The sequence below is a fragment of the Bubalus bubalis genome, chromosome 2 (assembly GCF_019923935.1).
Source record: "Bubalus bubalis isolate 160015118507 breed Murrah chromosome 2, NDDB_SH_1, whole genome shotgun sequence".
NCBI lineage: Eukaryota > Metazoa > Chordata > Mammalia > Artiodactyla > Bovidae > Bubalus > Bubalus bubalis.
Genome location: NC_059158.1, coordinates 137,052,565 through 137,067,033, shown reverse-complemented (window position 1 = coordinate 137,067,033; position 14,469 = coordinate 137,052,565). Strand labels below are relative to the sequence as shown.

At 40.1% G+C, this 14,469-nt stretch overlaps 1 protein-coding gene across 4 annotated transcripts in view; it reads left to right on the top strand.

Annotated features, from left to right (window-relative positions):
* The window catches only part of HECW2 (HECT, C2 and WW domain containing E3 ubiquitin protein ligase 2), a 434,970-nt gene that overhangs the window by 273,978 nt on the left and 146,523 nt on the right, over positions 1-14,469 (top strand). For all 4 annotated transcript variants that reach the window (XM_006078135.4, XM_044936746.2, XM_025277874.3 and 1 more), the window contains 2 exons: positions 8,413-8,507; positions 13,627-13,702. In XM_006078135.4, the coding sequence (XP_006078197.3) occupies positions 8,413-8,507; positions 13,627-13,702 (171 nt within the window). The remainder of the gene's footprint in view (positions 1-8,412; positions 8,508-13,626; positions 13,703-14,469) is intronic.

Sequence of the window (14,469 nt, the reverse complement as noted above, 5' to 3'; positions counted from 1 at the left end):
TTCATGCTCTACGAGCATACTTATGTTTTAGTTCCAGTGACTTCTCTCATCCAGTTAGGATGTGCCACATTTCACTGATGCAGTCTGTCTTTGATATTCAAGATTGTTTTTCTGAGCTTAAGCACGGGAAGCCCTGGTTCTTTCAGGCTGCATGCTGTTGCTTAGTCACCAAGTCTGGTCTGACTCTTTTGTGACCCCATGGACTGTAACCTGCCAGGCTTCTCTATCCATAGGATTTCTCAGGCAGGAGTACTGGAGTGGGTTGTCATTTCCTTCTCCAGCACATCTTCCACACCTAGTACTCTTTACCGTTGAGCCACGAGGGAAGCCTTCTGGCTGCATTTGCTCTCAGTAAAGAGATGATGATGCAGTAACATATAACCAAGTGAGCACGTCACTAGAACTATGGGTGAATTTTGTCAAAAGCATGAGAATTGGAATGTATTTACTCTTTTTCAACTTGTGGCCTCTGAATAAAAGAGCCTATCAATAGGAATCATAATATTAAGAATTTATTAAAAGCACAAAGGCAGTGGTTAAAATCTTGTTTTCTGAATTATTGCAATTAGCTTGATTTTTAAAAATTATTCCATTTTAATGAGATAGAAATGGCTAAATGAAGGACATTTCCATCCGTCTTTATGGTTCAAAATAGTCAACTTCTAAAACTTGAGGGAAATCCAGGTTTTCTAAAAAGGAGCAAGCTATTAATTACTTCCTAAGGGAATATTGAAGGTATTTAATGTGGTAGATGATGTTTCAAAGATCCTAGTCTTTGAAACAAAATCATTTCTTGCAGAAAGTGGCCTGTAGAACCTTTTTTTCAAAGAAGGCTTGAAATGGAATCTTACACTAATGCCTAGAGTTAATGTAGCTGAGTTGAGATTTCTTTTAAAAATCAGTTTTGAACAGATAACAGATGAAAAGAGTATAATGTTAAAAAGACACAAAAAATGAAAGTAATCTCTCCCAACTTCATGCCCCAGTCACCAATTTCCCCTTTCCAAAGACAACCACTTTTACCAGTTTTATCTGATCTTTATAAAAATACTTCATTTATATATAAACTCTGAAGTATATTCTTTCTTTAAACAAGTGGTAGAATGATTGCTTTAAAATGCAATGTCATCATGGCACGATTACAGAAACTCCTTTACTTGGGAACAGGTTTAAGTTCTTTCCGCTTTCCCAACCACTCCCAACAAGTACATAGTGTTGTCTTTGGACAGTGATCACCCTTCCATCTGTGGTGGACATGGAGTTGAGATGTCCTTGCTCTGGGGGACATCTTCATTTGTATTTATGGAAGCTGGTAAATTAAAATTTTGATAATAAGAGGGCTTCTTTGTCTTATCAGCATTTGCTGCTGCTGCTGCTGCTAAGTAGCTTCAGTCGTGTCCAGCTCTGTGCGACCCCATAGACGGCAGCCCACCAGGCTCTGCTGTCCCTGGGATTCTCCAGGCAAGAACACTGGAGTGGGTTGCCATTTCCTCCTCCAGTGCATGAAAGTGAAAAGAGAAAGTGAAGTCGCTCAGTCACTTAGCTTAGCGACCCATGGACTGCAGCCCACCAGGCTCCTCCATCCATGGGATTTTCCAGGCAAGAGTACTGGAGTGGGGTGCCGTTGCCTTCTCTGCTTAGAGGCTGCTAAACCTTATTTTCATAACTTTATAAATAAACATGTCCAGAAGATTTTTAAAAGGGGCCAAAAAATGTTTCCATGATCCATGACTGGCTTCAGCTGTTCAGAGGGGACCTGAGAGAGAGGAAGATGCCAGTTTCCTCTGAGGTGAGATCTGGCCCACCTGACTGTAGTTCCTTTTAGGTTAAAGTGGGAGGCCTCACTCTTCTCCTGGCTTACTGTCTCTGAGGCAACATGTTTAATGACGTGATTTTTTGGCAGAAAATATTTTTGCCTTTTATAATCAAAAGGAACCACATAAAATATGTGTACAAAGATATGTATATATTTCCCTCTCCAGAGTTTGAGGCCATTAGGGGTGATGTTGGGTTTCCCAAATGGTGGCGCTAGTGGTAAAGAATCCACATGCAATGCAGGAGACACAAGAGATGAGGGTTCAATCCTCAGGTCAGGAAGATCCCCTAGAGGAAGACATGGTAACCCACTCCAGTATTCTTGCTTGGAGAATCCCATGTAAGAGGAGCCTGGAAGGCTACAGTCCATGGGGTCACACAGAGTCAGACACGACTGAGGTAACTTAATCATGCAGGGGTGATGTAGCTGCCACATCAGGCTGTGGAGAAACCCTTCTCAGGTAGAATGCTCCTTAGTTCATATCCTCCAGCTTTACTGCCTGTGAGCCTCTTCCCTGTGACCAGTGGCTCCTGTCTTATCTGATGCTCTGTCATCATGCCTGGATTTGCTTTCACCTGTTCTTGCATCTGTTTCTCAGGAATAGCTTTGTGTTTCCTCTTGCAGTTGGAGGTTAAAAATAGTAGCTAAAATAGAAACATGAACACCAGCTTCTCTCATCCACCCTCTTGAGTGTTCTCCCCAGATACTTCTTCTCATAACTAAAATGTTCAGAGACATTTATCAAAATGCTGCTCTCACTTCCTCAAGAGGGGATGTTGTTTGGTTGCCTCATTTTTTGTAATCTTGAATGACCTCCTCAAACACTACATAACATGTGAAGGTGAAACCTCCCACTCAGCATGAAACCCTCCTGTATTTTACGGGCAGAAGGCTTCACTGCTGTCCTGCTGAAAGAGGTGGCTAGTTTCAGTCCAGGTGCAAACAGCTAGTTCTGTCTGGTACTGGGTTTTTCTCCCTGGCAACTAGCTTATGCATTTGGTTTTGTAACAAGTGATCTGTGTAAATACCCATGTCTTTACACCGAATCTTAAAGCATTATAAAGCTATCAGTTCTGTGGTTTTTGGTGACCATCTCCACAAAATCTGCAGTGCACAGTTCACAATGAGTTTATCTTATACTTTCAGGGATTATAATTTATCTCAGGGGTTGGAGATTGTTGTTTTACCAAGGAATAAAATAGCACTTAAAACGAGTTATCTGGCAAAGCTGGTCTGGTTATCAGACAAAAATAAGCAGCTACTTTTTTGGTCTGTTAGTTTCCTAGTCTCTTACCTCAGTTCAGTTTGGTTACTCAGTCGTGTCTGACTCTTTGCAGCCCCATGGACTGCAGCACACCAGACCTCCCTGTCCATCACCAACTCCCAGAGCCTACTCAAACTCATGTCCATTGAGTCAGTGATGCCATCCAACCATCTCATCCTCTGTCGTTCCCTTCTCTTGCCACCTTCAATCTTTCCCAGCATCAGGGTCTTTTCCAGTGAGTCAGTTCTTCACATCAGGTGGCCGAAGTATTGGAGTTGCAGCTTCAGCATCAATCCTTCCAATGAATATTCAGGACTGATTTCCTTTAGGATGGACTGGTTGGATCTCCTTGCGGTCCAAGGGACTCTTAAGAGTCTTCTCCAGCACCACAGTTCAAAAGCATCAATTCTTCGGTGCTTAGCTTTCTTTATGGTCCAACTCTCACATTCATATATGACTACTGGAAAAGCCATAGCTTTGACTAGATGAATCTTTGTTGGCAAAGTAATGTCTCTGCTTTTGAATATGCTGTCTAGGTTAGTCATAGCTTTTCTTCCAAGGAGCAAGTGTCTTTTAATTTCATGGCTGCGATCACCATCTGCAGTGATTTTGGAGCCCGCCAAAATGAGATCTGTCCTGTTTCCATTGTTTCCCCATCTATTTGCTATGAAGTGATGGGACCAGATGCCATGATCTTCATTTTCTGAATGTTGAGTTTTAGCCAACATTTTCACTGTCCTCTTTCACTTTCATCAAGAGGCTCTTTAGTTCTTCTTCGCTTTCTGCCATAAGGGTGGTGTCATCTGCATATCTGAGGTGATTGATGTTTCTCCCGGCAATCTTGATTCCAGCTTGTGCTTCTTCCAGCCCAGCATTTCTCATGATGTACTCTGCATATGTTAAATGAGCAGGGTGACAATATACAGCCTTGACATACTTCTTTCCCAATTTGGAACTAGTCTGTTGTTCCATGTCTGGTTCTAACTGTTGCTTCTTGACCTGCATACAGATTTCTCAGGAGGAAGCTTTGGTATTCCCATCTCTTGAAGAATTTTCCACAGTTTGTTGTGATCCACACAGTCAAAGGCTTTGGCATAGTCAATAAAGCAGAAATAGATGTTTTTCTGGAGCTCTGTTACCTAGCTGACTGTTAAAACTTCACAAAAGAGGAGGTGGTGTCCTAACTTGAGAGGCAGGGGGAAAATATCTTGTAAAAATGCACTTCTCTTTATTGAAAAACAAACTGCTCCCTCACTGGCTATTGATTGGATCTGTGAGGCACTGCTGCAGGCAGATTCACATGATGCTGTTTCCCAACATGTAGAACATGATACTAATGAGCTCATGTCCACAGAATTCCCACCTTTTGCAGAGCTTGTTTCACTTTGACAGGCTTTGTGTGTATGACTTAGCTTTGTTCTTGCAGAATACATGCTATCATTTTTGGAGAAAATAAGTGGGAGAGTGATTTGCTGAACTGTGGTGTTGGAAAAGACTCTTGAGAGTCCCTTGGACTGCAAGGAGATCCAACCAGTCCATCCTAAAGGAAATCAGTCCTGAATATTCATTGCAAGGACTGATGCTGAAACTGAAGCTCCTATATTTTGGCTACCTGATGTGAACAGCTGACTTCTTAGAAAAGACCCTGATGCTCGGAAAGATTGAGAGCAGGAGGAGAAGGGGACAACACAGGATGAGATGGTTGGATGGCATGACTGACTCTATGGTCGTGAGTTTGAGCAAGCTCCGGGAGTTGGCGCTGTACAGGGAAGCCTGGCGTGCTGCAGTCCATGGGGGTTGCAAAGATTTGGGCACGACTGAGTGACTGAATTGAACTGAACACAGTTATTACTGTTTCTGAGATCATCAAAACCCAGTGTTAGTGCTCAGTCAAGTCATTTAGGGTTCCCAGGGAATTCCTGCCAAGGTCATCTTGCTGGCCCTCCAGCCAGCATGCTTATCCCTGGTCCCCTGCGCTTGCTGCTCCTCACTCCTCTCTCTCTCTCCCCTTGTTTCTCTCAGCTGAAGGTTTGATTTTGTTTGTTCTGTGAGGCCTTTCTGACTCCACCATGCCCTCGCGAATCTTCTCCACAATCTCCACCCTTGTACCCTGGTACTCTGCCTTTTCAGTGTTTGTCTTCTGGATTTTGTCATCTTGACAGCTGCACCATGAAACACCTGCTAGACCAGACTCCTCTCTCTGATTCCTTCGCACTGTCTAACAGAGTGCTGGGCATGGCTAAAAGCTTTCGCTTGATAATGCCAGCTGCATTCTGAATTACTGCATTGTGATTAATGTACATGAAAGATTCTATATTTTACCCCATAATAAACCTTTTTTTTTTTTTTTTGAGATTTAGTGTTTTTTAACTGATGGGAAAGATTAGTATTAGATTTTTATATATAATATTCCTGTATAGACCTAAAATAGGATTTTTCTTTAATTGTTGTATCTTTTTCTTAAAATAAGCAAACCAAATACTCTGTACCCTCGTACATTTGTTGCAGTTAGTAAAGTCAGTGCAATATTAACTTCCTTGGAAAATCACATTGAGTGGCCCCTTTTAATAATCCAGGGGACTCAGCTGAGAGAGGAATCCCACTCTCGTAGGCTAGGACTCTCCTCTGGGCTCTGCCCTTCAGCACTGTTGCCTCTATTAAATGAAACCTTGGGAAAAAGACATCTCACAGTTAAACTTCAGTGTCTCACACTCTCTGTATACAGAAAATTTCACTCGGTTCTACTCTTTGACATACATTGGCTTCATGGTAATTGTACTTAGTTTCCAAAAACAGCAATTGGCATTTGTAGTCTTGTTATCAAGTTCAAATTATATAATATATGAATACATATATATATACAAGTACATATATATGTATATATATGTAGTTATATATATACACATACATACCTGTGGAGATATAGATGCATATTTACTGGTGGTTCCTCAGTCTGATCCTTGTCTAGTGACTTCATTGAACTCACTTGGGGAAAAGGTTTTTTTTTTGGTTGGCTGGTGGAAGTAGTGAAATTTCAGTTGAGCTATTTCAAATTATAAAAGATGCTGCTGCTGCACTCAACATGCCAGCAAATTTGGAAAACTCAGCAGTGGCCACAGGACTGGAAAAGATCAGTTTTCATTCCAATCCCAAAGAAACGCAATGCCAAAGAATGTTCAAACTACCACACGATTGTACTCATCTCACAAACTAGCAAAATAATGCTCAAAATTCACCAAGCAAGGCTTCAGCAGTACATGAACTGAGAACTTCCAGATGTTCAACCTGGTTTTAGAAAAGGCAGAGGAACCAGATATCAAACTGCCAACATCCGTTGGATCATAGAAAAAGCAAGAGAGTTCCAGAAAAACATCTACTTCTGCTTCACTGACTATGCCAAGCCGTTGACTGTGTGGATCACAACAAACTGTGGAAAATTCTTCAAGAAATGGGAATACCAGACCTTCCTCCTGAGAAATCTGTATGCAGGTTATGAAGCAACAATTAGAACCAGACATGGGACAACGACTGATTCCAAATTGTGAAAGGAGTACATCAAGGCTGTATATTGTTACTCTGCTCATTTAATTTATATGCAGAGTACATCATGAGAAATGCTGGGCTGGATGAAGCACAAGCTGGAATCAAGATTGCTGGGAGAAGTATCAGTAACCTCAGATATGCAGATGACACCGCCCTTAAGGCAGAAAGTGAAGAGGAACTAAAAAGCCTCTTGATGAAAGTGAAAGTGGAGAGTGAAAAAGTTGGCTTAAAGCTCAACATTCAGAAAACGAAGATCATGGCATCTGGTCCCATCACTTCATGGCAAATAGATTGTGAAACAATGGAAACAGTCAGAGGCCTCATTTTAGGGGGCTCCAAAATCACTGTAGATTGTGACTGCAGACATGAAATTAAAAGACACTTACTCCTTGGAAGGAAAGTTATGACCAACCTAGATAGCATATTCAAAAGCAGAGACATTACTTTGCCAACAAAGATTCATCTAGTGAAAGGTAAGGTTTTTCCAGTAGTCATATATGGATGTGAGAGTTGGACCATAAAGAAAGCTGAGTGCCAAAGAATTGATGCTTTTGAACTGTGATGTTGGAGAAGACTCTTGAGAGTCCTTTGGACTACAAGGAGATCTAACCAGTCCATCCTAAAGGAAATCAGTCCTGAATATTCATTGGAAGGACTGATGCTGAAGCTGAAACTCAAATACTTTGGCCACCTGATGCGAAGAACTGACTCATTGGAAAAGACCCTGATGCTGGGAAAGATTGAAGGCAGGAGGAGAAGGGGATGACAGAGAGATGGTTGGATTGCCTCACTGACTCAATGGACATGATTTTGAGTAAGCTCTGAGAGTTGGTGATGGATAGGGAAGCCTGGCGTGCTGCAGTCCGTGGTGTCGCAAAAAGTCGGACATGACTGAGTGGCTGAACTGAAATGTGCCAGGTCTTAGTTGTAGCATGTGGGATCTTGTTCCCTGACCAAGGATAGAACCCAGTCCCCCTGCATTGGGAGTACACAGTCTTAACTACTGGACCACCAGGGAAGTCCCAGAAAATTGAAATAATATAGGTTTCCAGGTTTTCTCACTGCAGAGTCACCTACAGGTTTCCTTCATACTTCTTAGTCTGCTTCTTTCTGTTTCCAATAACAGCTGCTGTCTGTCTTTATTGTAGAGGATAGGAGTGAAGGCTTTGGAATGGAACAGATGGGGTTTGAATCCTGACTCTGTCATTTTCTCTTTGACCATTAGCAAACCTCAACGCTGTTTTAAAAAATTATTTTATTTTTAATTGAATGATAATTGCTTTGCAGTATTGTGTTGATTTCTGCCAAACATCAACATGAGTAAGCCATAGGTATACCTATGCCCTCTCCCTCCTGAACCTCCCTACCACCTTCCCCCCATCCCACACCTCTAGGCTGTTGCAGAGCCCTGGTTTGAGTTACCTGATCTGTACTATGGGGACAGGAATTTCTGCCTCCTGATGTGAGGGGTAAATAATAACGGGTGCAGAGATCCAACCTACATTTTGTCCATCAGGAGCTCCTCTATTCTTATCTCTACACTGTATTTGGGATATTGTTTTTATGCACTGTTTTTCTAATATGTTTGGGCTGTTCTTAGAAATTTTCAGAGAAGCCTATAAAATCAAACAAGACTTGGTATAATCTATTGCCTCTGACTGGAAAAGGAGGGGTCATTCAGAGTCCTGAGTGTGATTTGCCTAGAAGCAGCCTGTTGAATTTCCTCAGGTGAGGCCCAAAGGACTTGTTTCTGCATTTAAATTATTGTTCTTCTCCAATCAACTTGCAGCCGAGATAAAAATCTGTTTCAAATACTACCACGGCATCAGTGGAGCCCTGCGAGCCACGACCCCTTGCATCACGGTGAAGAACCCAGCTGTGATGGTGAGTGCCCCTCCATGCCCACTTCCTCCAGCCACAGTTCCAGAGGCCTCGGTTTCTATTTTTGCCTCTGCAGCTCTGGCAAGGTTATGGGAAACAATGAAAAAGGAAACACATAACAGCGTGGGCGCCGTTTTGGGAAAGGAAATAACTTACAGGATGGCTTAACTAACTCCATAATACAAATCAGTGGGAAAATATGGCTTGATTAATAATTCTGTATATAGTCAACTCTCTAGGGAACCTTCTCATGAAATAAATTAGTGAGTGGCCATCATGGAAAGTTTTTTAAACTTTGTTGGGGTGGCTGGTTGGTAGGAAATGGTGGCATTGCATCTTATGTGAATTTAGTTTCCATGAACTCAGTGGGTAAAAGAGAGGAAAAAAAGCAATTTAAATAGTGAGTGAGTCTACCTGCCAGTCAGCTTAGCAAGCTTCACCACAAAGAGAGTGTGAGATGGGGATTGTGAATGTGCTATTCCTTTGGAAGGTCTTAGTGCCAAATCCCTCTTGATGCTGAGTTGAGCTCTAGCGCCTACAGGTACCACACATATTTTCAGTATGGCTACTCAACAGAAGCCAACCTCTTTACCAGTCCTCAATTAAGAAAGCAGATATCTAGTTTAGCTTTGGAGGAAACTGATTGTGTTGGACTTACGAAGGAGAGTATATCCATTTCCAATATGGTACTTTCTTAAGAATTACTTATCACAATTTTGTGATTTTTCACTTCCCCAACTAACGTTAGAATCTAACAGTTTCACAAAATGTATTCCATTGTATATGGATGGTTGGATTGAGATAGCTGTCCCAGGTGGCACTAGTGGTAAGGAACCCGCCTGGCATTATAGGAGACATAAGAGACATGGATTTGATCCCTGGGTCGGGAAGATCACCTGGGGGAGGAAATGATGACCCATTCCATTACTCTTGCCTAGAGAATCCCATGGACAGAGGAGCTTGACGGGCAACATACAGTCCATAGGGTCACAAAGAATTGGACATGACTGAAGTGACTGAGCACACGTGGACTTAGATAGTTTGGGGAGATTCTTAGAGTCCAAGATATGTAAATCATTGCAGTTCTTATAAGTCATTAATAAGAATCAGTTCATGAAAATTCAGAAGAAAAATATCAATTCCCATAGTGTAAAATCTTCATAATATTATATATGTGTGTGTACACATTTACAGATATATGTGTTTTTGGAAATAGGTAAGTGGACAGGTTCACTCCCTCAAATTCAGAAAGTAATTTCTGCAGATGGCATTTTGAAATTGTCTGACCCACCAAAGCCATATCAAGCAGTCTTTCCCTTTCATTAATTCATTCAAACAGGTATTTACCGGGTGGCTCTAAGTATCAGGCTTATACTCACCATTAGGAATGAAATGATAAGCAAAAACACAGCTCTCTTGTTTGGTAGGGCTCGAGACACACATCAGTTAAGATGTATTTATTTGAGTGATAATTACTACAAGTGACAGTAAAATGAGGCTATGAGAGCATATACTAGCAAGATTCATCCTGATCAGGAAGATCTTGGAAGGCTTCCCTGAAGAAGGCATGTTTACAGGACAATCTGAAGGATGAATAGAAGTTACTTAGGTGAAGAGGGGGAGGGAAGAACATTTGAGATAGAGGGAACAATATGTGTAAAAATTTCAGTATCTAAGTACTCTGCTCACATTTGAATTATATTAGAGTTTCTGTTGAAGTGAACAAAGTATAGAACATTAAAAATAACCCACATTTACTAGATAAGACTTTGAAGGTTCACAGAGAGGATAACAATTGTTGACTAGAAACTCTGTAGTCATGTCACATAGTAATAAGCACTGGAACACGCTGTAATTAATATTCTAAAAAAATACAAAACTGGAAAAGTGGGGCTGTTTATAATAAAACTTTTGAAAGATTAACTGTGTGTGAAATTAAATAATAGCTTCCAAACATGACTTTCTGGATTCAGATTTTCTTAGACTTGAGCAGTTTCCATGATCAGATATCACTGATGGCAGGGGGAGCTTACAGCCTGGTGAGCATTGATCTCATTTCATTGATTTTGCATTGAGATTATTCTGTCAAAGCCTGTGGACAGTTGGAGATAATTAATTTGGTTCAGACAGATTTTAGACCAGCTTAAAAGCTTCACAGATACAACACTCACAATCATAATAGAACATTTTGGTTCAAAGACTGACTAATGGAATTGATGGTCAATAGACTTCTGACCCGCTTGAGATGTTGGGTCTGTATCCATTATTGAGAGGCTGTGCCAATGGGCATTTCACTGTGGGCTGAGCACTGGGTTTCTAGGACAGCATGATGGTCACCTAGGTATATGACCTGTGTGTAGGTATTGTGATTGACTGACAACATTGATATTCACAAACCCCTTTCAGTATGATTATTCCACAATTAGATGCAAAGAATAGTTGGGCAGTAGAAACCACATTTTAATTCTTGGTGGTGCTAAAACTGGGAGGTTGATTGGCTCTCAGCAAGCATCTGTGGTTTATTGTATTGTGTTATACCCATCTGACTCATCATTCCCAGGTTAAATAGACCAACCTAGATAGCATATTGAAAAGCAGAGACATTACTTTGCCAACAAAGGTCCATCTAGTCAAGTCAAATACAGCAAAGACAGCACCAAACTGGCCAGACAACATCACTGTCTGCTTTTTCCTGCCTTCACCGTCCCCACACTGCTGGACTACAAAGTGGTGAATAACAAGGTAGTACGGACTACAACTGAGACAGACACAGCAACACGTGTCCCTCCTGTGCCAGGCGTCTCACAAATCATGGCCTTCCCTCAAATGGACCACACTGCCCAGGGAGATGTGCCCCCTCTGAAAACATGATGTCTTTTCATGCCAATTGAGATCAATGGGACTCTGAAAAGATTCATAGTCTCATCATTCAAAGCCTACTCAAAATGTTGTAAGATGTTATTGAAACTAAGGAATATGCCCTTAAATTCTCCTTATAAATATGTTCCCTGTCTGGCAAAAGGCTAATATGAAATAATTCTCACATAATTCATAGGCAAACAGTGTCATTTACCAGGACTCTGGTGAATGCTCATATGAGCTAATACTCAGAGAATTCAACTTTATCATTCATGACAATAAAGCCAGGAAAGACCAAAGCTGACCACCAGATATAGTGACATCAGTAATAATAAACACATCTGAACTCTGTTTAGAGAGAGGATTTTAAATAAACTCCCTTCATAGATTTAATCCAGGAAAGCTCATAAGCAACACTGTTAATTCTATTGAAACAATGCATGGTAGTGAGTGATGGTCGCTTTTATCTGTTCCTGAAGTGAAGGATTTCCTGTTCCAAGTGACACACATCACTGTACTCTGATGAATGAAAATGACGTCAAAGTACACATGACAGAGAAGACACAATTTTTTTTAAAAATCTTGATTCATTGCAAAAGGATGTGTGATAAAGGAGACCATGTGATTAGGATAGCAGCTCATTTCCTTCCCTGTAGAGTTTCTCAGTTACTTCTTTCAAGACTATGTGCAATTGGATGGAATGAAGGAAAGATGTCTGGATGGTACTCTAGTCTATTACAAATGACATGTGAAGCAATCAGGAAGTAGTTAAGTGTCATACAGGATAGTCTTGACTAAGGTACAGAAAGTAGTCATGAGGGACTTCCCAGGTGGTCCAGGGTTTGAGAATCTGCCTTCCAATGGAGAGGATGCAGGTTCAATCCCTGGTTGGGGAACTAAGATCCCACGAGTCACAACTACTGAGCTCATGAGCTCTACAGACTATGCTTCCCAATAGGAGAAGCCTGTGGCCACAAGGAAGACCCACCACAGCCCTCCCAAAAAGGGAAAGAAAGTCAGAGGTGAAACTAACTGGCTAGAATTACCTAGTGGAGAGTTTTTAGTTATATTCGAAGCTTCCCTGGTGGCTCAGATGGTAAAGAATCTACCTATAGTGCAGGAGACCTGGGTTTGATCCCTGGGTAGGGAAGATCCCCTGGAGAAGGAAATGGCAACCCACTCTAGTATTCTTGCTTGGGATATCCCACGGACAGAGGAGCCTGGTGGGCTACAGTTTATGGGATCACAAGGAGTTGGACAAGACTGAGTGACTAAGTACATAAAGCACAAAGAAAGTAGAAATCTATTTTTCATTATTTGAATGGAATTTAGTTTCAAGTTCCTCAACTTTGCTTAGATTAGTGAAAGTTTTATTTCTTGGTAATGTATGATTTTTAAAGGAGGTGGGGAGTGCCACAAAGATAAGATGGAAGGGTTTAAAATGTGGTTTCTATTTCTTAACGATTCAAAATATATTCTGCCTTCAGTTCTGTTTCTTACAGTATTGCAGACTTCTATTTAAAGAACCACGAAAACTTTTTTTCCTAAAAAATTTTTTCCTTTTTTTTTTTTTAACCACAAGTTGAGCACTAATTATATGAATTGAGAGAAAGACTTAAATCTGCTCCATGGTCTATAAATGAGTGAGATGTAACTTACTCAGAAGCTTTTAGGAAAAGCTTTACACTGCGATAATAATACAATAGGATTGCAAGTTCTTATTGTTGCTAATTGTAAGAGCATGTGTCATATGCCAGTAGCGTAATAAAAGAGGAGCCTATGAGGGCGATGGGACATCCACATGCTTACTCAGAAATATTTAGCAGGAGGAGATAATTCTACCTCTACATGAATGAATTTGATATAAATCACCTGTTTAGTCTAGGCTTTCCTAATTGGAAGAAATCTGATGTTTGATTTTTAACTTAAGGGCATGTTTTAATACTATAATAGCAATATAAGTACCTTGACTACATATCAACTATATTCTTATCAAAGAAATAAAAAGACATAAAGTAGGTTGATTCCTATTCCAGGGAATTTAAAAGTTCATGTTGGTTACATTTTGGGTAAAGATTACATTTAGGTATGACCTCTTTTGAGAATTTGCTTTTGTGTGTTGATTCCAAGTTTTGTAGCAAATGAAGTCATGTACTACAATACATGTTTGATACAAAAATAATCATATTTGCAAACATATGTGGTTCCCTAGGAAGATATTATATTCCACTGAAACTTCAGATATGTGTTTTTTTCTCTGCAGATGGGGGCAGAAGGCATGGAAGGAGGGGCTTCAGGAAATCAGCATTCTCGGAAGCTTGTTAGCTTTACTTTGTCAGGTAAGGATATCTTTAAACACTATGTCCAGTGTGAAAGTGTGCAATTCAAACTTAGGAACAGTTGCTTCTTTCTGTAGAACTCTTAAATATAATATGCAAAGTATTTTTTGTAATATTTCTGGAAATTCAAGCATATTTCTTACCAAGGTAAAATTAAATTATTGGTATATACTCAGAAATTATTTCTTCTAGGAAGTTTTCTGGTGATAAAAAGACTGTTACTTAAGAAAAACTGTAATGCAATATGTGCTCATCCCACTATAGAGCTTTGATAAAACAATTTGTGTTTACCTCATTTAGAGAAAGGAAAAATTTAGAGACAAGGGATAAAAAAACCCAAGAGATACTCCTATTTCTATGGAGAAATACATATAAATATTGGAAAATGGAGAAGACAATATTTTGTTGTTTATTTTCTGGTTAGTAAAATATTCTGATGGTTGTATATTTATCATACAACTAAAGCACTGCTTTTCAGCTTGTGAGTTGGAATTCATTTGTGGTTTATAAGATTAATTTAGTTGAAACTAGCAATTAAAAAAAGAATAGAAAAAATTAGAGTTTAAACACCAAAGGGAAATGTATTTCATAGGACACCAGTTTCTACAAACTGAAAATGTTCACACACAAAATATACACACATGTATATGTGTAAAATGAGTTTCAGTATAATGGATGTCATGCAGGTGTTACTGTCAAAAGACGTTTGAAAGCCAATGATTTAAAAAAAAAATTGATTGGCAGTTTTAAAAGGCCAAGAATCCCCT